Consider the following 22,174-nt stretch of genomic DNA (forward strand, 5'->3'; position numbering starts at 1 on the left):
GGGAGTAACACATAGGGGTGTTTGGGAAACTGGACATTGTTTTATGAATAAATCAAAAATGAATATTTACGCCGATTTCATGGTATGTATTTTCTGTGCCTTTACTTTTCAGAGTGGTGAAGGTGTAAGGGAGTCTAAGGTGATGTACTTCCAGGTGGGATGTTTAAAGTTCTGCTGTGTGATTTGTTGGGACCAGGGCACATACACATAGGTGCCAGTATCCTAGTCATGCCTCCAAATTGCAGGATTCTCATTATTAAAAAACAACAGAACAGACTGAGAACGGTCTTAATTATGAGATGGTGACATATGCGGTCAATGCATGTTGTGGTGAATTATAACGCCATCTAGTGATCAATGGCGGGGATGCTTCATATCACAGGCTTTATAAAGTTCGTTTTAGTGTCGTTAATATACTGTGTGATTAGGTTGGAGTTAATGAGTTGTGGGATGGCGCACTGGATCTTCTCAGACAGATGACCATTAAAGAATGTCCTGATGAGTTAATAGGCTATTTTAGCTTTTTGCGCTACCGTTAGTTGTAATTATAACAATCAAATGCATATATATGTTTATATGTACTATGTCTATATTTATGTATATATGTATGTCTGTATGTATATATACACAAGACATCCCAGCATAATCCGTAGTAGCTGTATGCCATGTTCAAGTGTCCGCAATTAAAAAAAAAGAATAAAATTAAAATAATGATTGTAAACTATTTTAAGTTTAAATATATTTTGTAATCGATAGGTCTACTGGGTTTCAGGAGGCAGTCCCTTGGTAATTTGTGGTGTTACTCGCAAAAGTAACGCAGTAGTACTTTTTAAACGTCACAGGGTGGAAATTTCCTCTCTATTTAAGTGCCGTTTTATGGGTCCTGGTCGTGCAGCCGTAGTTCGGCCATTCCTGCTACTCCTCCCGCCCGCAGTGCCAAAATAAGGTGGGTCCATTTGCACGCTCGCCGTTGAAAATGTGCTTTGTCCTTAAAGTAAACACTTCGTCTCTGAGTAAGAAAACACGCCTTATCGGCGCGTCTTTACAGCAGAGTACAGTGAATATGACTTTGCGTAATATGCAAATAGGGCTGAAAAATAGACTTCACCAAAATAGACTCCCTGATGTAATATGACCGTTTACTTTAATCTGGAAGATAATTATCTCGTAACTGTTTGACTACTTAAAAATATTGTGGTATACTTGGATGTAAATTTATCTTAAATTGAATGGTAAAAACATTTGTTTGTCTTACATCCGTTTGTAGCTTGGTTAATATTTTTCTTGCTTTTTGCGCATTTTGATAAGCTTATCAAAGTCGTTATGGTCTGTTTGTCTGAAGTTTTATAAAACTTTGCTCATATTTGTTTAAATCGTATTGCAAAAGTCCGGAGGAGTTTTGCAGTCGTCGAAGTGGCGTTAAATTAATTTACAACTTCAACCAATGTCTGGACATAGCAGAAGAAAATAACTCAGGAAGGCGCAGAAATTGCGTGAAACATTCAAAGGAAGTGAAATTGCACGGATTCTTAAAGATGTTTTAACGCTGGGCTTTAATTGGTCATGAATTAAACTTTGAAATGTAAATAAGATTCAAAGACAAATAAGGCATGGCTCTTTGATCATCAGGTTTCCAGCTGCCGAAGCTCCACCTTGATGTTCGCCTCTTTTTTTGAGGGGGGGAGGGCTGAACTTGATGGGATTTTTTCACGGTTAAGTCATTGTCCTAAGCTGGACGTTCTTTCCGGCCCATCGTATGTGCAATAAGAATATATTTTCTGTACGATGGGCCGCAGGACCCGACGGCGTAATGCATTGGAGAGCGAGAACCGGGTAGACCTACTTTCACTGAATGTTTTTAAAAACCAGGGAAAGTAATTTTATTTACGTAGTTGCCAGTACAATGTGCTGTTTAATTACGTTAATTTCAAGGTTGGAGTCGTTAATGGAGGCTTCTGCCAAGGTGGAAGTGATTAATGAATCTCTTAGACCTTTATTAGAATATTTTCGCTAATTGAGTCATTAAGTTTCCAGTAGTAGCAGCAGAATGCCGAAGTCGTGGGAAACTGCGCGCCTCGTTAAATTGAAGGCAGGTGCCCACAGAGACGTCATTACTGAGCCTGAATTCATCTGCATTAGCACGGAGACCCGAAAACTGCAAGGAAGTATATCTATAAAATATCTTGTAAATTATAATTTTCAGTTCTCCATTGAACTGAACGATTTCCTTATTTTTCCATTGTGCCCTTAAGTAATTCTTTTAAATTGGCCTATATGAAATTATGGACTGTCGGCCATACCCTGAGTGCAGCAGCTGGCTTGCCAGGCTATTAAATGCTGCAGGGTGAGATTTGTACTGCTGGGATCTTAAAAACGGTGTAGGTTATATAACCTGAGACATTGCACAGATTGTTAACTTCTTCCGCTATGTGAGGCATATTCGGTATATACATGCCTGTGTGGGTGTATATAATATTAGTGTATGTATATATAGTATCTCTTTATCCCCAAGTAGAAGAATGCAGTGGTAAGATGACCCGCCCAGTTGCAGTTTCAGACTGGCTCACGCAGCGCCTCAGCATGTACTGCTGTTGCCTTTCACTTTGCCAGCTTACGGGTTTGAATCTGGCTCCACGTGTCATTAGCCTTGTTGCCATGGTGATGCTCCTGCGTCCTCCTCCCTCATCCAAAGATGCGTTCTTCATTCAAATCCAGTCCTTTTTTTGTGAAACTGGTCCTTGGTTGGCCGTTCTTGAGTAAATGAAGTGTAAAAGTTGGCAGATTTAACAGGACTTGTTAAGAGCTGTGAGTTTCTGCATTTAGCTTTTATTAAGGTGGAAAAGGTGGGCACATTCCTCCCAAACACTGCTAGAAAACCTGGGGCCTGTATCTGGATGTAAGCTGTATTCCTTGCTTAGCTAGGTAACCATCTGGATTTAAGGTACTCCAGTTTAAATGGATTTTTTTCTTGGTTCCCTTATGTTCAACTCAGACTACCTTAAATCCAACAAGTTATCCAGCTAAGCGAGAAATTCTGATTTGTGATACTGGCCCGCCGGCCTGTGCTTCTCTCCCTGTGGTTGGCCTCTCTGGCTGTTTGTTTTTAGTGAAGTTACCTTGATGTCAAGGCCGGAGACTTACATCACTGACCTGTCCTATCGCATCTTCCATGTTACAAAATATGACCCCTGTCTCGTTGGTAAAGGCGTGGCAATAAACAGATCGATAGCTGGATCGATAATTAAAGACACTTCGAAAAACAACTAGTGCTGTTTGGTTGTAGTGGCAAGTTTACTTAAACTCTTATATTGACCAAAAGGACCCCCATGGTATGTTTACATGTCGATTGAACTGAGGTTGCAGTATACCTCCCAGAATAACTGTTATATCATAGATGTTTTTGGATGGAACATTTAAGCAGTTATTGCATGGTTTGTTTGTGCTGAGTTATTGTATTACCAAGCGTTTAAAAAGAGACATCGTATTCTGAACTTCTTACCAACTGAACGTTTGTGAATTTATACATAAACACTTGATACTGTCGTTTTGAAAATTTACAAGTGTCTGTATCCATACAAAAGCAACCAAGGAAAGTGTCACTGGAAAAATATTAATACTGTTATTCCAGAATTTGTGTTTTAATAAGGGCATGGAGTGAACTGTTAGAATGTGTTGGAATTGTATGTTTTAATCAAAAGGAAGATGTGTATTAAAACAACAGGATATGGAGTCCACTGCATGGATGGATAGGTACATCTGGAATACCGTTACCAAGTGTTCAGTGCCCCGATACCCTGAGCAAAAGTTCAATGCCCTAATGTCCTGTCCACGAAAACCAATGACCAAAATCAAGACAAGATGCATCCTTACCACCTGCTCTGAACAGTTTCCCCTTTGTGCCAAGTATGTGGACTCAAACCTTGCTACATTCAAACGAGGCAGCAGCACTGGTCAGCCATGTTCCTGTAGCGCCTCTCGGCGTCTGTGCTGAGGCACGCAGTTATTTGCAGCCTTCAGGTACTCAAATTCCATGTCGACTGTTACCATGTTCCATTCCTTTGCATTTACATTTACACATTTAGCTGATGCTTCTGTCCAAAGTGACATACAAGTGAGACAAATGGCGCATTGCGAACATACATGCTGTCAAGGACTCTCAATTAGGGATAAGTACAGCTAGGTAGAGCTTCCAAAACAGTGTAAGCAATATCAGAACAGGAGCTGCAACAATCACGCAGCGATTTCTAAAGAACAAGAACCCAATAAGACCAAGTTCAATGACCAGAAGTGCAAAATAAGAACATTTAGGTAACAGAGGCTTTATGCTGGTAGTGAAATTCGTAGAGCCAGTGGGTCTAGAGGCGTTGATTGAAGGTGGACAGGGAGTCTGATGACCGGACATGGTTCACCATCGGGTCCGACAGACCCTCACATGACAGAGAGAGGGAGAAGGGCTTCGCCACAGTTCCACGGCCGGACTGGAATCCACATTGTTCATGCCGATTCCTAGATTTGACCATGGGGCGGAGTCTCGTGTCCAGTACTGGCAAAGGCTTTTCCAGGGAGACTGAGAAGTGTGATCCCTCTGTTGGTCCTCCTCTTATAAAGACCACCACCCTTGCTTCTTAGTCCAAAAGTACTTAATTTCCCTTCCATGCAATGTTGAGAAGTACGTCTACCATGTCAGACCAGTTCTGTCCAAAGTTTTCTACAGATGTCATCTACTCCTACGGTACCAAAGAGGCGTTGATCACCATAACAGTGAATGATCCACCAGAAGTTTCCAACACTGCCTCCTGCTGAGGAGCCTTATCCACTGAGTAAAGGAGTTCTTCAAAATGTTTCTTCCACTGCTCAGAAATATATTGTCAGAATTGATCAGCACCAAAATACCTTTGGGGCCACCTGACAGTCTCCATGGCCTCTCCAAGCCATTCCCATACACATGCTGTTGTCTCTGACAGGCTTTACTGCAGGCCTTCTGGCCTGCCGGTACCCATCAGTGTTCTCAGGACCCCCCTGTGCAACATCTCCCTGAAGGTCTCATTTTCCAGCTTCATCATGCTTCGGTCCACCAGTGGGTTTTAGGCTTAACGTTATGATATCTGTCTCTTAGCCGCCACCATTTGAAACTGCTGCGATGCAGCCTTGAATATGGTCCTCATGCAGAACACCCAGAAGAAGAAGCATAGGAAGGTAGCTTGCATGGAAGACTTGCCCAACAAACACTGATGCATTATTTCGCTGTTCGTGGCCTGTTTGGCTTCTTTGCTATGTTTCATGGTCAACTTACCAACAAGTAGTGATCCCTTCATAGCTCTCCTCACATGGCTCAACCTCAAGTCAAATCAGATGACACAACTACAAAGTTGATCATTAACCTTTGGCTTAATGTTCAGTGGCACAATGAGCATCTTGGCTTGGACATGGTGTCTCTTAGAGACAATGCATGAGTAGTTCACCATTCGGGGAATCCATAGGCAGTAGCCTTTCAGGTGTCTTACTCACCTTCTCTGAGAAGACTAGCATGGGGCTATTATTGCAGCAAAATTATTTGCAGATGTATATGGAGAGTTGTGGGATTGCATCTGCGTAATCAGCTTTGTAAGTGTGTCAAAGAATTTGTATATGCATACTGAGATTTGCAAATGTGTACAGGAATCTGTAAATGTGTATTCCGAATCCGTGTGCATAATCAGATTCTGTACTGAGATTTTTATGTGTGTGGACAAATCTGTAAATGCGTACATAGGTATTAATGGCTGAAAGAGTTTTAAGTATTTTGCTCCAAGAGTTTTATATACTGATGTCATCAGTTACAACTGACAGCCAATTGAGAGGTCTGCCTTTTTACACATGATTTTTGCTACACTTCTGCCACAGTAGATCTGCAAATGCGTGTGGAGATTTGTCTGTGTGGAGATTTTGAGGGCTGCGTTTGTGTTTTCACGCTGAACTGCAGTTCATGTAGTAAACCGGGTCCTTCTGGAGGAATTCTTCTGCGAAGTCGACGAGCTGTATCCCTATATGTGAGAGAAGAGGGTCCAACGAATACGCGCAGTGCCTGTAATGCTGGGCGCTGCATTCAGAGTTTGATTTGAAGGTACCTACATTGTAAACGACAGGCAGCCCCTTAACCAATGAACTTGAGCACAAAACATGAAGAGCTCTGCCCATGTTCTGTCTAGGGCCCATGGTAACAAACTGGTCTAGGAGGCTGGGATATGAAATGTAAGGAGGACAGGCAGTAACGTCCTCGGGTCCCTTAATTGGCTGTCAAGTCAATCTCACAGGACACAAGAGGGGCAGCTGGTTCTTTGCTGGAGTATTTTTAACCGCCGACTCGGCTGAGTTGCTGCTGTCCCTCCATGTTGGGCATGTTGGCTTACGCCATCACCATGACAACCAACCCCCAAGTCTGGGGCATAGAACCCGGGTCTGACTGGAGTGACCTTTTATCCTACAAAAGTAAACAGAGTTTGGCTTATCTGTGTACACAGGATCATCAACGCACATTGTCAAAGGCATGCTAGGCTCCGTGCTCGCTTTGGCGCCGTGTCAAGGCTAATTCCGCCTCTGGGTTCGGTTCAGTACAGTCAGAGGCTTTGCTGGTCCTGCAGATTCCACAGATCCAGATTTTGGTCACCATCCCAGTCTTGCAGCACAACAGGGTCAGGGGAGGACAAGGCTAATAGCATGCTATCCATCCTGTAATTCACCTACAATAAATGTGTGGTTACGATAACTGAAAACGGTACTGGTCTTTTCTTTTAAGCAGAAGACCAACCCTCTAGCCTTGTGAGGAGGGCTTCAGGATAAGGACCAGCCCTCTGGCTATATGAGGTGGGCTTTGGCATAAGGACCAGCCCATGACAGGTCAGTGGTACGGGTCACATGGTCAGGAAGACTGAATGTTCTTCGATTTTACTGGGGCGAGGATATAGAAGGAGAAGATCCATGTCATTTGGATGTTGGTGAACGTTGTGAGGTATGTAAATATGCTTTGTAGTGAGAGGTGTAGTATTATTGTGGACAGGGACTTCATTTCAGTATTAAATGTATTTTTTTAAAATCATAATATCATACAGTAGAATTGAAGAATGAAGTAGATTAAAGTTTTGACTTCAGAATAGACTCAGGCCGTCGTTTAACACAGTAAACGTTTAATCGAATGGGACTTTTGGGCCATTCTCCAATCGGCTACTTGCTTTTAATAGGATATCTTGCATTGCTTTTTATTTCTAAATATTGCTGAAAAAATATTATTGGTTTTATTTTGCAGTCGTAGGATTTCTGTTACTCTTGAAGGCAAACGTGCGTTGGGCTGGTGGTGAATTGAGGCACCCAGACCCAACATGGCGTTTAACCCTAACCCAGTGGCAGACGCTGGCTCTACCCCAGCCGCTGACTGGGGGGTGGCTGTCATAGCTTCTTGTTCCAGTGGCATGCAGCCCCCATCCTTGGCAGGGGCCCTAGTGTCAATACGGAGGTCGAGGGGGGGGGCCCACAGACTCAGGGCAGCTTCAGAGTGGCGCCACCTCTGCCCCCGATCACGGTCTGCGCTGAGCAAACAGCCATTGACGCAACGGCACTCCTGATGCTGCCGCTTGTGCTTTTCCTGCATCCCTGCGTGACGCAGGTGGCTGGTGAGGGGGTGGGGGTGGAGGTGGCTCTGATTGGCTCCTCAGGGACCTCCCTCTCCTCTTTAAAGGCCTTTCTTTGCCCATCCCGCCGACAGTAGCGTGACCGTGCATCCCGGGGAGAGTGCAGTGTGAGGTAATGCTCTTCCACCCCTCAGTGAGTGAGCTGATTTAACTTTAAAAGCTCAGACTACTTCGGGCCATGGGACTGAAAAAGACCCTCCTGGGCCTTGTTTGTAAATACTGTTGGTTTTCTTTATTTTGGATCTGCGGTAGTTTTAAGTGCCAGAAAAGGAAATCGGCCCAAAGCTGTGCTGGATCGGTAGCCCAAGCTGCCTGCAACATGCTTTGTGGCGGCTGTTTACAAGAATGTCCTGTAGGTCACGGCCACCCTGATTGGATGAGGGTAACTGGGTGGACAGATGCACAGCCTTTGGGGGGGAAAAGAACCTGCAACTGATATACACTGAGCAGCTTCAAGACCTGTGTTTGATATACAGGGTCTTACCGATTCGGTTTCTTGTTTTATGCTGATATATCTTTAGTCCTCTGTCAGCTACCTGTGCAGTTTAAGATTTTGCTATCTGATTTTGTCGCTTGGTATGGTGTGTGTTTGATGGATGTAGCTGGTGATTCTGGGCTGTGCCTGAGCCCTTGCATGATTATACTGCGATTTAGACAGGTCATGTTTGTCAGCTCAGCTCATTTTTAATGGATAGGATTCAAAGTCAATGAGGTTGGGCATCATGTTTTTGCATTTCCTTCGCATATTTAATGCGTCTGTGATTCCCGTTTAAAAAGTTTAACAATGTTTATTCATGTTATCGAAAAAGGACTTTGGGAAGGTCTTTGAATTTTTGTATGCTGTCGTAAATGTTATGATTTTTAGGGGGTCTTAGACCCAGGTGAGAGGGTAGGTCTGTCACCTTGTTGTGGAGGTCATTTTTAAAATTTTGCATAAACCGGTTTCATGGTATCCTTCCAGAGTAAAGATAACAAATATTGCTCCCCTGAAAGTACCTTAGTCCTTGTAGAATTTCTCCTTATAGAAAACACTGTTATAGCCATAGATTTTGGGTCACTGAAATGGCCTTGTAGTCCATCCAGAATCCTGAAAATTTGTGGATTTAATCACATTTCTGTAAGGGGTTTATATCTGATGGTTTCTTTTTGCTTAAAGGTCCATCATATCTTACTGGTACAGTTTCATTAAAAGTGCTGTCCATCACGTAAGCCGAAGAACATTTAGTTCTTTTGAGTATTATAACTGTAACTGTGTAGCACTGAAATTTCACATGCAGTCCTGGAACCTGCTGCCATGTTGTAGGGCTGCAAGCGCAGGATTAATTGACAGAAGGTCAAGCTGGCTGATATCCACCAGCCTTTCAAACTACACCTAAACCGGCCTTCAGCACCCGTCCTGGTAGAATACCCAGATAATTGTTCCTCTCTGTTTTGCAGAACGCAGAGTTGCAAAGGCAAGGTAAACGGTCCGCTGGCTTTCTCACTTGGTCGCCTTGCGTAAGGACCTCTTAGTAGCTGTAGCCATGGACCGCATGGAGCTGCAGAAGATCCCAAATGAAGTGGATGACAGCAGCAACGACAGTCTGAGCGGTCAATACACTGAACCTTTCGAGTGTGAAAAGGCAACTATCAACAGGTCAGTCCTATGCCATGAGTGTTATTGACACAACTTTGGTATCTTGATAACATCCAATCATTCATTGGGCTGCAGTATAGACAATTTGAGTCTTTAGTGGTATGAAATGTACACATGGTATGTTCTGTGAGTGAAGTGCGGATTGTTTGATGCGCTGCGGTGCGCACCTACCTATGCATAATAAAGGCTAACAATCCCCTCTACTGTCTAGCCAATTTTGTGATGAAGGCGCAGAGAGTCAAAGGTTTCTTCCGAATGGAGTTACAAATAAAAAATACGAAGCCTCCCATGAGGAATATGTAAGCATCTACCTCTTTGGATTATAAAACTTATGTTTAATCCTCAGACCGGTGTCGTTTATTTGGAATAACGCCTCTACACTATGTGTGTGTCTGTGTGAAGCATCCTGGCCACGCTTCCTTTGGGATGTCAGTATTTAACCTCAGCAATGCCATCATGGGCAGCGGGATCCTGGGCCTCTCCTATGCCATGGCCAACACGGGCATCCTGCTCTTCATGTGAGTATTTGTGATGGGCAGCATGGATTGGCCTTAAAGATCATAAGGCAAATTATTCTTTGTGTCTGGGTGATCTCAATGAGGAGAGAGGAGTTATACTGCTCTGTGGACCTATTTCTTGAAGACTATAGCACTTGTTTACTAGTTGGTATTGGGGCTATCCTTGTATGCTGGTTGGCTTGAACACACAAATGAGTAATAGGGTTAGCCTGTGTATGATACTTCAGGGCTGTGGTTATCCAGTCCAGGCAGAGCACCTTCTCATTGGTCAGTTTGAACTTGACCTTACAGTAATTCATCACATTACAACCTCTTCGTGACACACGGGGCTATTCTGGGACTCATTCCAGAAGTTGAATAGCCCAGGGCAAAGTTCTACTATGTCTAGCTACACTTGCAATGTCACAGTAGCTATGAAAGTGGTGGTACTAGGTGTGTGTGTGGAGGGGGGTTTGTTACAGCAGACCCAGTGTTAAGTTTGATTGACAGAACCAGCTCCAGCCCAAGACCATGCTCAGAGCACAACAGAGTAAGATTAATGATCCCATATTAGGTTAAAATCCTGGAAGGGATCCGCAAGAGATACTCTTACTAAGTACCATGCAGATGTTTTGGCTAAAGTATTTCTGTGAGATCTGAATTTAGCATACTTCTGTTCTCCTGATGAGCCAATAGCTCAACATGCTTCTGCTGATTGGCTCTTGCTTCTCATAGTACTACACGTGCGTCTGCTCATTGGATTGACATTCAGGAAACTTTGTGAATTATAGATATGTAGATGCAGTTCAGTCATAGCTTAAGTGGTCTAGAAAGCTCTGGCTTTTATGGAGTTCCCCAAATACCAGGCTTCCAGAAAACAGACCATGGTCTGCGTTCACTGTAACTCTTCTATCTGGCTTCATTGCAGAATCCTACTCTTGAGTGTGGCGATCCTTTCCCTGTACTCTATCCATCTCCTGCTGATGACGGCAAAGGAAGGACGTGAGTGTCCCATTTGCATGGGCGGCCAGCTGAATTTGCAGATGCGCGACCTGGTGCTCAAAGTGTCAGCTCTGTGCTTGTGCTCTGTGTCTGCAGGTTCCCTGATATACGAGACTCTGGGCGAGAGAGCTTTTGGTTGGCCAGGCAAAATGGTGGCCTTTGGCTCAATAACTCTGCAAAACATTGGAGGTAACATTTGGTAACTAGAGGTGGACTAATATTAATGCTTCGCCATAATTTGTAGACACAGTATAGCTTTTAGTACTAAGCATCCTGTTTGTAATTAATGTGAATCGTTGGGCATTTTGATTGACCACCCTTGGGCTGGGTGATGTCTGCCGTCCCTGGGTCTCATACATCCATTTTTGTCTCCTGTTAGCTATGTCCAGCTACCTCTTCATAGTGAAGTACGAGCTGCCTGAGGTGATCCGTGCATTTATGGGCCTGGAGGAGATCTCTGGGTTGGTTGGTCGCCCTGTACATCTTGGCCCCGCTCGCTGTTGTCTCTCTGTTGAAGCCCCGCCCCCAGTCCCAGTGTAGACACAATTCTCTACTCATCCCGACTTAGTTGTCTGCTCTTGCCTCCCCCCCCAGGGAATGGTACCTGAATGGAAACTACCTGGTGGTGTTTGTGTCCATGGGCATCATTATGCCCCTGTCCCTCCTCAAAAGCCTGGGTAAGATGGCCAGTAGCCCTGCCAGACTCTGTGCTCTGCCTTCCTGGTGCTCTTCTGTTGACTTGTACCTACCTCGTCCACAGGCTACCTTGGCTACACCAGTGGATTTTCCCTCTCCTGCATGGTGTTCTTCTTGGCAGTGGTGAGTTTGGTCAGCTTGGGTTACGGACAACTTGGGGCGCTTCTATTAATTGGGCCGCATGCGATGTTGGAGCCTCAACTGATCAGAGGTTGATTCTTTGAGAAGCATTACAAAAATATCAAGATCACCAAATGGGTTTCTTCCAGTAAGGGTTTCTACTGGGCCAGTAATGAATAATGAATTAATAACCAATGGCCTGCCATTTTTATGTGTGTGTTGCAGTTGATGTATAAGAAGACTCAGGTCCCCTGCCCGCTGCCCATCCTTGACCATCACTCCTCTAACCATAGTCTGAATGGGTCTTTGATGTTACCACACCTCCTCCCCAATGCCTCGGGGGAGGTGGGCTTCGCTCGGGCTGACCTGCCCATGCCCCCAGCCCCACCCAGCCTGCCCAGTGACCATGTCTCAGAGGTGCACTATGAAGAGTACGGGTCCAATGACATGTGCACACCCAAGTACTTTGTGTTTAACTCTCAGGTGAGGCGGGGGTGGTGTTCTGAATAGTGTGTAGGTCGCTGTACGCGCATCCCGACCATCACCGTAATGAATCGTCCCTGTCCGTTTGCAGACGGTGTACACGGTGCCCATCCTGGCTTTCGCCTTCGTATGCCACCCGGAGGTGCTGCCAATCTACAGCGAGCTAAAGGAGTAAGGGCATCCGTGGGCCTGGTGGCGGGAGCTGTAGGTCTGACCATGATTTGTTTGTTTGTTTGTTTGTTTGTTGGTTTGTTTGTTTTAACCTACCCCACCCCCACCCCCAGGCGCTCCCGTCGGAAGATGCAGCGTGTGTCCAACCTATCCATCTTAGCCATGCTCGTCATGTACATGATGTCTGCGCTGTTCGGCTACCTCACCTTCTACGGTACGAGGCGTAAGCTCTCGGATCAGCTGAAGGCCTACAATAGGAACATGGTCATGGACATTGCTATGTTTCTAAGTTAAATACCCATTAGAAGCATCAAACAGTGCAGAAATATTTTTATTTCAGTAAATTTGTGATAGACGTGTACCATTGGCATGATGATGTCGGGTTTGGTGGTCTTTGTCATGACTTCCTGCTCAGGAGATCTTATCCTCGTCTCTCCATCCCCTGCAGAAAATGTAGAGCCTGAGCTATTGCACACGTTCACGAAGGTGTACCGCTTCGACACACTTCTGCTCATGGTGCGGGTAGCGGTGCTGATGGCCGTCACACTCACCGTGCCCATCGTGCTCTTCCCCGTGAGTGACCCGCTCTCTACACGCTGCCTGTACTGCGATGCGTCGCGCTGCACACCTGTCATCATGCCTCAGAGCCTGTGAATTTACACATATGTAAGCCCATGTATGTCTGCCAGCGTCTTTCACTTGTTTATATGTGCTTATTCTACCTCGATTTCTTAAGACTGTCTCCTTGTTGCCATGACCGCTGCGCTATCCCCGCCCCCATATGCATAAACCAATCACTGATGGCCTGACAAACAGAACAGCTTTTGAGCACCTCTGCCATTCCCCAGCATTATCAGAGGCCTTTTATTGTCAAATTGTAGTATATTTATGAATTTTCTATATGCATTTATGTGCTTACATTCCCTTACTCACCTGCATCTGTATTTGTGTGCATATATATAAATATGGAGAGATATACAAGTAACACCTATGGATCAGTGTAAGTGGGAACAATTTACTTTACGGTTGTATAGGTTTCGTCAGGCTGTTCCTTGTGAATATGTGAAATAGCAGTGTTTGGCCTGCAGAGGGCACTATATAGCCATGCATTAACTTGAGTGTTACTGGAGGACGGTACTGCTTGTTAGACCCGCAGCATGACACAGCAGTGCCCAGGCCAACTCAAAAGAGCAAGCTGACAGTTGAAAGAATCCCCATTGTGACCCTCCCCCCCCCACCCCCAACCCCACCTGACTCGTGCACCAACACCCTCAAAGATGCAGTGCCAGCTGGAACGGGGTGGGTGGGGTGCAGCATTGGCGGCAGGGAGGGTGGGGGTTGGGGGGGGGTGCGCCCGTGGCAGGTGCTGCAGTCTCTGAGGGATGGTACAGCATCAGGAGAGCGGTTCAGCTGGACTGGGGCATGCTGGATAGCCGCCCCACTACAGTAAAAGCGGCTTCCTCCTGTTAAATGGCACTTAAGTGCAGAAAGTGAGCGTCATTTGCAGAGTGGAGTTCAGCCTTCACTGTATGAGAGCGCAGCCTTAACATTAATAATGAATCGCCGAGGTTTTTTCCCTTTTCTTGTCCCTGTGTTTCAGATTCGCTCCTCTATCGTAACCCTGTTCTTCACCGGCAAGCGGTTCAGCTGGATCCGGCACATTCTCATCGCCGCCGCCATCCTGACGTTCAACAACCTCCTGGTGATTTTCGTCCCCAGCATTAGAGACATCTTTGGCTTCATCGGTGAGTTGTGGCCAACTGGCAACAAAAGCCCCTTATTCTTACTGCCAGCCTTTATCTGTATCAGTTGTCAGTGTTGATTTTGGTGTTAATTTGGCTCTGCATGTAGCATTCTTGCTTCATGTCTCCAGTGTCTGAGGTTTAAACCCCACCTCCGTTCCATGTCTGTAGGTTGCATGTTCTCCCCAAGTCCTCTGGTTTACTCCTGCAGTTCAAACACGTGCAGTTAGCCTGATAGGCATATTGAAATTGCCCATAGTGTATACATGTTTGTGCCCTGTGAGGGACTGATCTCCCATCCAGGGTGTACTCCAACCATGGGCCCAGAAATGGGCTCCAGGCCCTCTGTGACCCTGACAGGATGGGCAGTTAGAAAATGGATGGATCAGCAAATGGCTGTATGAAAGCCTTGTTGATGTTAGACGTCCTGACTTGGCAAACACTGCAGGCCAACCACTACTGTTTTCATATATTCACAAGGCATAGCCTGACTAGACTATATAGTTTGTATTTATATATCTCTGCATATTTAAAGACACATGCCTCCCTAAATGCACCTCTGTCCCCCCAGGAGCCACTGCTGCCACCATGTTGATATTCATCATGCCATCTGCCTTCTACCTCCGGCTCGTCAAGTCCCTCTCCTTCCGGTCACCTCAGAAGATCTTAGTAAGTGGGCTGCGGGGGTGGGGGGTCAATAGTCAAGAAATGGCGTTGAGTTTTTAGCAAAGCAGTTGTCACACGCGTGGTGACGCGTAGCGGTCGAGCCCAGATTGTACACCTTCTCTGTTTGTCCTGCACAGGCCACCATATTTCTTATAATGGGCTTGATCTTCATGATGGGAAGTTTGAGCCTGATTGTTCTGGACTGGATCCACAACCCTCCCGGCACAAACGGTCATTAAAGCCCTGGACCGAGCAGGCTGCAGACACGGAGGGGCATGGGGACTAAGAATTTGTGTGCTGCACAGACTCTTACTGTGAAACGGCCTCCATCCCCAAGGAGTATTAAAGATACTCTATTTGCTTCTGAAGGAGAGTCACCTCCTCATGTGTTTTTTTAATGTTCTGGAATGATCTATTTTGTGGTAACACTTCTTCTGACATCGGCGGTACAAGTCCGTGAAGGTAGACCGGAGGGGTCGTCAATGTCAACCATCTGAAACGTGTCACAGTGACCAGCCAAGGCTGGATGTGTCATCCGCACGCAACCAATCAAATCCGAGCGTGACCTCGGAGATGATCTGGTGAGGTGATGATGGCGGAAAGAGTCCTGGAGTGAGCAGATGTGGCACCACGCTGACGCATCATGATCCCGGTTTGCTGTTTTGCGGAATTCGCATCAGTCATCAGCCAAGAAGCACTTTCTGGACATTTTTATTTTCACGTCAGGGCAGGAAGCCTCTGCTTTCCTCCAAGTGATGCACAAGGTTTTGATGTTTTATTTCATTACTTCACAGGCAACAATTTGCCAGTTATACTGTAGCTGAAAGTAAAAAGTATCCTTTTTTTAAATATTCGTTCTATGTAGTTTTCTATCTTTTTTTTAAAGCTTTGAATCTTTCTTATCAGACATATCAACATCACTTGGGTTTACCGTGTTACTGTGCGGTATGTCTGACCAGGTGCTGTGACACGTGAGGATCTATGTGCTGTCCGGTGTGACTTCAGGAATTTATCAATTTTCTTAAATTAATGTGAGCACTTTTAATTTCTCTGTCAGAATGTGAACAACTCATGAAGTCAACCGAGAATACTATTTTATTATTTTATGAGTATTTTTATACATAAGTTATAACCTGTTATATAAATATGTACTTGCCTTCAGCTTTAACATACTTGGCTAAGAAGTTACATTTAACTTTCTGATCCAGCTCAGTTATATAAATAGTTTTTTTTCTAATTCCCAGATTACACCTACATGTAATGGCTTTTTTGGTACTGATAACCGATGTGATAACGTGATAGTTTATGTGATCTGTTGGTCATGTATCCTCAGTCTCTCATGCACCCAGACAGGAATGTGTGTAAGCTTTATACAGTTTGTAATTGTGTATATGTACATAATTTTGCGTAATAAATGTGTTGATTTGACTCATTTGCATTTGCATCACTGGTCTTGTATTTCTCATACTCTGCTGTTAACTTAAAGGTAACTGTGTGTGTGTGTGTGTGTGTGTGTGTGTGTGTGTGTGTGTGTGTGTGTGTGTGTGTGTTTATAGCTAGTATGGCCTTAATAGATATAATACATCAGGTCTTTGGAAGGCGGGCTGCTTGTCTATTGAATCCTTTGCTTATTCCAATCTGCCAGGTGACGTTTTTGCAGGATGAATGAACACTGAAGCTACCTGTTTACTAGTTATACTTGCATATGAAACTACATTATGTATGTAATTGGCACCAGCCAAGTCATCCTTCCCATGGTCTCAGGGGTGCTGTGAACACTGAACCACCCTCTGCTCCATACCCCAGGGGAATTCCGGAAGCAGCCAGTGGGATTGTGTAATTGTGGCATGGTTACCTCGATGCTAGTCCCCCCGGATAGAGCGTTGGGTTTTCTTTGGGATCTCAGAATGGAGCCCAGGTTGCTCAACAGAACCGGGACTAATGTCTTGCATTTGGCAGACCCCTTTTTTCAAAGCGGAGTCGGTCAGGCCCTGGAGTATTCGGGGTAAGGGGCCCGATGGTGAAATTTAAACCAATGACCTTCCAGTCAAAGGAACAGCGTCCTATGAGCCACACATCGGCACTATCCCGCCAGCATGAGATTGGCAGGTGAGCAGGAAGGGGGGGTTTTTCACGGTGCATGTCAGGTGACTGACGCCAGCATATCAACCATCTGGACCGAATAGTCAGATAAAGCCAAGGAACACGACCTCTGAGTCCACAAGAGCATGTTTGCTGTTGCTTTAGGTACTTTTTAGGTGCACTATGTAAAAAAGCCATTAACTCTCAGTTCTGCAGCAGCTGCAAAATCGTAGGTGAAAATCCATAGAAATCCTGGACACTAAGGTCGTAGGAGAGTGTGTGATATTGCAGAGGACAATAGGGAGTAATGAAGCCAAATTAAATATGGGGAGGGGGTACATACCCCCCCAGTTCCAAGCCACTGCAGGAATCTGTAAAAAATCAGAGCTGAGTCGATGTAAATTTAAAGACTTCTCACATAATGACGGGCATCTTGAGAAGCTGTACAGTACCTGGCATGCTTGTTTATTTGCAAGATCTGCAGTTTCCCGGCAGCCGGATGTTTCGGTACTCCATAATACTCCTGGCTGTGTTCCTCTACTATGATTACTGCTGCTACATAGCTACCAAGGTGTGAAAATAAGAACTGGTGTACTTTGCTCCATCACTTGTGATGTTATATAACGTGGCCCGGAAGGTCAGAGGTGGCTTTGGCCGCCCGATGCTGGCTTCAGGTGCAGACTCGTCTGCCGTAATTATCGGCAATCTAATTTCATGATGTCCTATTTTTCAGTGCTGAATCAGGGCTCTTAAGCTGTACTTCTGTTATTAGTGCCTGCAAATTGTCTCACACGGCAAAGCTGCAGTATATCTCAACAGCAGTTACATATTCACAGATCACCCATAACATTAAGACCACCTGGCTTATATTGTGTAGGTCCTCCTCATGCTGTCAAAACAGCTCTGACCTGGTATGAACTCCACTAGACGTCTGAAGGTGTCCTGTGGTTTCTAGCACCTAGATGTTAGCAGCAGATGCAGAACATTGCCCAGAGCATGACACTGCTTCCACCGGTTTACCTTCTTTCCATAGTACATCCTGGTGCTGTTCTCTTCCCCAAGGAAATGACACACGTGCACCCAGCTGTCCACATGATATAACACAATATGTGACTCATCAGACCAGGCCACCTTCCTCCATCGATCCATCGTCCAGTTCTGCCGCTCACATGTCCATCGTAGGCACTTTCAGTGGTAGACAGGGGTCAGTATGGGCACCCTGACCGGTCTGCAGCTAAACAGCCCCATACACAGCAAGCAGTGATGCACTGTGTGTTCTGACGCCTTTCTATCACAGCCAGCGTTAACTTTCTCAGCAATTTGTGCTGCAGTAGCTCTCCTGTGGGATCAGACCAGGCAGGTTAGTCTTCGCTCCCCATGTGCATCAATGATCCTCGAGCGACCATGACCCCGTCGCCGGTTCACTGGTTAGCCTTCCTTGGCCCACTGTTGGTAGTTACTGACCACTGCATACTGGGAACACCCCACGAGACCTGCTGTTTTGGAGATGCTCTGACCCAGTTGTCTAGCCATCACAATTCAGTCCTTCTCATAGTCACACAGATCCTTACACTTGCCCATTTTTACTGCTTCCTACACATCAAAATCAAGAACTGACTGTTCACTTGCCTAATATATAATGGCACCCATGACAGGTGCCATTGTAACGAGATAATAAATGTTATTCACTTCACCTGTCAGTGGTGTTAATGTTATATGGCTGATCAGTGTGTATATGCACCATATGCTATTTGCGGTATGTCTGATTCATTGGTGCAGCATTTTATCTCATCTCGCTCAGCCCCCATCGGCCTTCAGGATTAACTGTACTGATTCTAGGAAAACGGTGAGCCTTTTAATCCATAGGACTTTCGGCCCATCTATCATCCTTTCGTGCTGCCCCCTACTGGATGTTTTTTGAACTGCAGAATATTCACTGGGATTTGCCAGTGAGTCTTATGAAAATGTCTTGTTTAACTACATTTAGCTATGTGTGGTGAAGGGACTATGATGTTTCACAAAATGATTTGGCTCATTTCACTTACACCTGTCCTTTGGGGATATTGTTTGAGTTTCCATGTGTCTTATTTAGAAGGGGAACCAGGTGCCATTCATGTGACAATCGATAGTGGCATTCGATGCTAGATAACAGTCTTTAAAGTTCTTTTATTGCTACCTCATTATAGCTCCCTGCTTGTGGTGCTGAGTTTGATCTCAGGAGTATTCAACATCTACATCTGCTGCCAATGTGATAAAAACTCACGTGGCGTTGGGACCAGGGGGAACGCGGACAGGGTGGGTCCGGAGGGTGTGTACCCCACACTTTTAATTTTCATCTTCATTAATCCCCCCATAAATACACCTTGGCTTTTGAATTATTAAGTTGTGTGCCCCCCAATATCAAACTATGTCATCGACGTAGGCTTCTCTTCAGAATCACATCAAGGGTGGTGTGACTTTCTGAAGCATGCTGCTTTACTGAAATCATGACGAAAATGTTGTACATCTGTTCAGCGTCTGTTCCTGCATGTGAGTCCGAGTCCATTGGATGTAAGGAAAATTCCAGCTGTTGTAATCCAAGGGCTGCAGTCCAGCATCACTCCAGAATTATGGTCAAACTACAATGCATCTGGTTTGGTTTTAAACATACAATGCCCTGTACCTCATTGTATGCTCTCTTCTTGTTTTGATCTGCTGTAGTTCACTTGACTACTACACTTAAAGATAGAATTTGAACTATTGTTATTTTTGTCTAGGTAATCCTCTTCTGAGTGACTCCAGTTCATCCATTTAAACAGCTAGATATCTGCCTGGAATGTGATGAATGGAACAGCGGAGAGTCTGCCCTTCAGTGACACACCTGCAGGTCTCCAGTTTGCCCTTGACTAACAGCATATCTGCTACGGGGTCTTTTTAAAGAAAATCTCGCGCTGAGTTTAGCCTCACAGTTCATTCCGATGCATGGCCGCCGAAATAGTCCCACAGTTGCACCGCGGGTCTTACTTGCCCCATCACAAACAACTGCGCGGCACTTCATCTCGATAGGGTTCGCAACAAGCACAATCTCAGAGACTGTCTGTAGACTGAAAGCCAGATAACTTGCCTACAGTTACTTAGCAGCAAAGCTAACTAGTTAGCTTCTCTAAATGTTACCCACGGTCGCCATGTGGAACAGTCCCATCCAAAACTGACACCAGTCATCTTGCGTTTTTGGAGTATTCTGATTCGGCTATTACTTGATTTTTTATTGATCGTGTTTATTTATGTCCAGACGAGTCTCTCCCGTGGATCTCTATCAGCGGCGTGTGAGGTCCTGGCTCCAGGTTCCTGGAGAGATTGCCGAGGTCCTGGGTAAAGGTACGGTAATCCTGGCCATGGGAAGGACCCGCAATGTGGGGTCCGTGCCCAGTGAGAAGCCCACGGGGGCGGAGTGAACAGGAGCCCGGTCAGACCCTGCAGTCCCCATGGAAATCAGACGTCTGAGGAATGTTAATGCAGCTGGGGCAGATTTGGGTCGAAGGTCCCTTTGGGTTTGCCAGCACCTACAAGCAATGGGAACCCAGCATTATACAAATTAATTCAGATGAACAGATCACTCAGTCACTCAGTCACGGTTAATATGGAATACTACTTTGAATGAATTTATACCGTACGTTTTTGAATATAGACAAGGATTTTATGTTTATATGTGCAATCCACAGAATATGATGTATTTCAGGATGATATGGCATTTTATAATATGGTAATGGTAATAATTTGTCATTAAGAGGCACTACATCAGCCCTCACCATGAGGTAAACTGTATGGAATTGTGCTTATTCCAAGAATACAGCCTCTGCCCAGGTTACGATGGGGTTACGTTCTGATAAAACTATCAAAAGGTGACAATATCGTAAAGTGAAAATGCATTTTTATACAGCACACTTAACCTAATAAACATCATAGCCTAGCCTAGCCTAATTTAAAAACATGCTTAGAACACTCACATTAGCCTTCAGCCTCAAGTAATTTATTGAATAATGCAGTGAAAGCAAAAAACATTTACGTATCGTAAAGTCAAAATATCGTAACCCGGGTATTGTTTTCAGTTGTTTGGCTCAAATAATTTGGTTTTGTTGCAGAATATGATCCTCTAACCCAACGTTTCCCAACCCAGTCCTCATTTCTGCTTCCTCTCAGCTCCCAGTGCACCTGTACCAGGTATTCAGTGTTCCTGATTGGCTGGGAGCTGGGAGGGAGCAAAAACATGGACTATCCGGGGTTCCATGAGGACTAGGTTGGGAAACACTGTCCTAACCCACAATGTTTTATTAGAGGTGCGAATTTGTTTATCCCTGGAGTGCATGGAATATTTACAATATTCAGCTGGGTTTTATAGCCGGGTACTGCTCAAAACACACCTGTGATTTATACCCCGGGTACTGCCCAAAACACACACCTCTGTGATTTATACCCCGGGTACTGCCAAAAACACACACCTCTGTGATTTATACCCCGGGTACTGCTCAAAACACACCTCTGTGATTTATACCTCGGGTACTGCCCAAAACACACCTCTTTGTGATTTATACCCCGGGTACTGCCCAAAACACACCTCTTTGTGATTTATACCCCGGGTACTGCCAAAAACACACACCTCTGTGATTTATACCCTGGGTACTGCTCAAAACACACCTCTGTGATTTATACCTCGGGTACTGCCCAAAACACACCTCTTTGTGATTTATACCCCGGGTACTGCCCAAAACACACCTCTTTGTGATTTATACCTCGGGTACTGCCCAAAACACACCTCTTTGTGATTTATACCCCGGGTACTGCCCAAAACACACCTCTTTGTGATTTATACCCCGGGTACTGCCCAAAACACACCTCTGTGATTTATACCCCGGGTACTGCCCAAAACACACCTCTGTGATTTATACCCCGGGTACTGCCCAAAACACACCTCTGTGATTTATACCCCGGGTACTGCCCAAAACACACCTCTGTGATTTATACCCCGGGTACTGCCCAAAACACACCTCTGTGATTTATACCCCGGGTACTGCCCAAAACACACCTCTTTGTGATTTATACCCCGGGTACTGCCCAAAACACACCTCTTTGTGATTTATACCTCGGGTACTGCCCAAAACACACCTCTTTGTGATTTATACCCGACATTCATTGAACACCTTCTGGGTTGTGGGTTTAAATCCTGCCTTTTGTGAAAATGATGGATGGATGAATGTTCTTTTTATTAGAATGGACCTTCAGACTTAACCTTATCTAAACTGAGGCAAAATGCTTTCTTCTACTGTCACCTGAATCTTAACTAAAAATGTTTGGACTCAGATGTTTAGGGAAACAGGAAGCACCCCTTTTCCAGTGGGACGCCTAGAAGAGGGTGTGAGTTTGAGTGTCAGGGGCAGG

General features: G+C 45.1%; 1 protein-coding gene across 9 annotated transcripts; it reads left to right on the forward strand.

Annotated features, from left to right (window-relative positions):
- Nucleotides 1-805: 805 nt before the first annotated feature.
- On the forward strand, nt 806-16,109 carry LOC111842361 (sodium-coupled neutral amino acid transporter 4-like). 9 transcript variants are annotated; one of them, XM_023808865.2, is made up of 17 exons: nt 850-946; nt 6,779-6,988; nt 9,102-9,300; nt 9,512-9,599; nt 9,703-9,818; nt 10,726-10,799; nt 10,896-10,988; nt 11,179-11,260; nt 11,394-11,476; nt 11,560-11,618; nt 11,841-12,098; nt 12,190-12,269; nt 12,383-12,483; nt 12,718-12,842; nt 13,870-14,014; nt 14,583-14,680; nt 14,815-16,109. In XM_023808865.2, the coding sequence occupies exons 3-17, from the start codon at nt 9,188-9,190 to the stop codon at nt 14,914-14,916; spliced, it is 1,617 nt and encodes a 538-aa protein (XP_023664633.1). In that variant the 5' UTR covers nt 850-946; nt 6,779-6,988; nt 9,102-9,187; the 3' UTR covers nt 14,917-16,109. The 9 variants fall into 9 exon arrangements, with proteins under 9 accessions (XP_023664635.1, XP_023664633.1, XP_023664636.1 ...); XM_023808868.2 differs by having other exon boundaries at nt 6,779-6,876; XM_023808866.2 differs by lacking the exon at nt 850-946 and adding an exon at nt 1,872-2,165 and having other exon boundaries at nt 6,776-6,988.
- Nucleotides 16,110-22,174: the final 6,065 nt, after the last annotated feature.

This window comes from Paramormyrops kingsleyae, chromosome 1, assembly GCF_048594095.1.
Source record: "Paramormyrops kingsleyae isolate MSU_618 chromosome 1, PKINGS_0.4, whole genome shotgun sequence".
NCBI classification, from domain to species: Eukaryota; Metazoa; Chordata; class Actinopteri; order Osteoglossiformes; family Mormyridae; genus Paramormyrops; species Paramormyrops kingsleyae.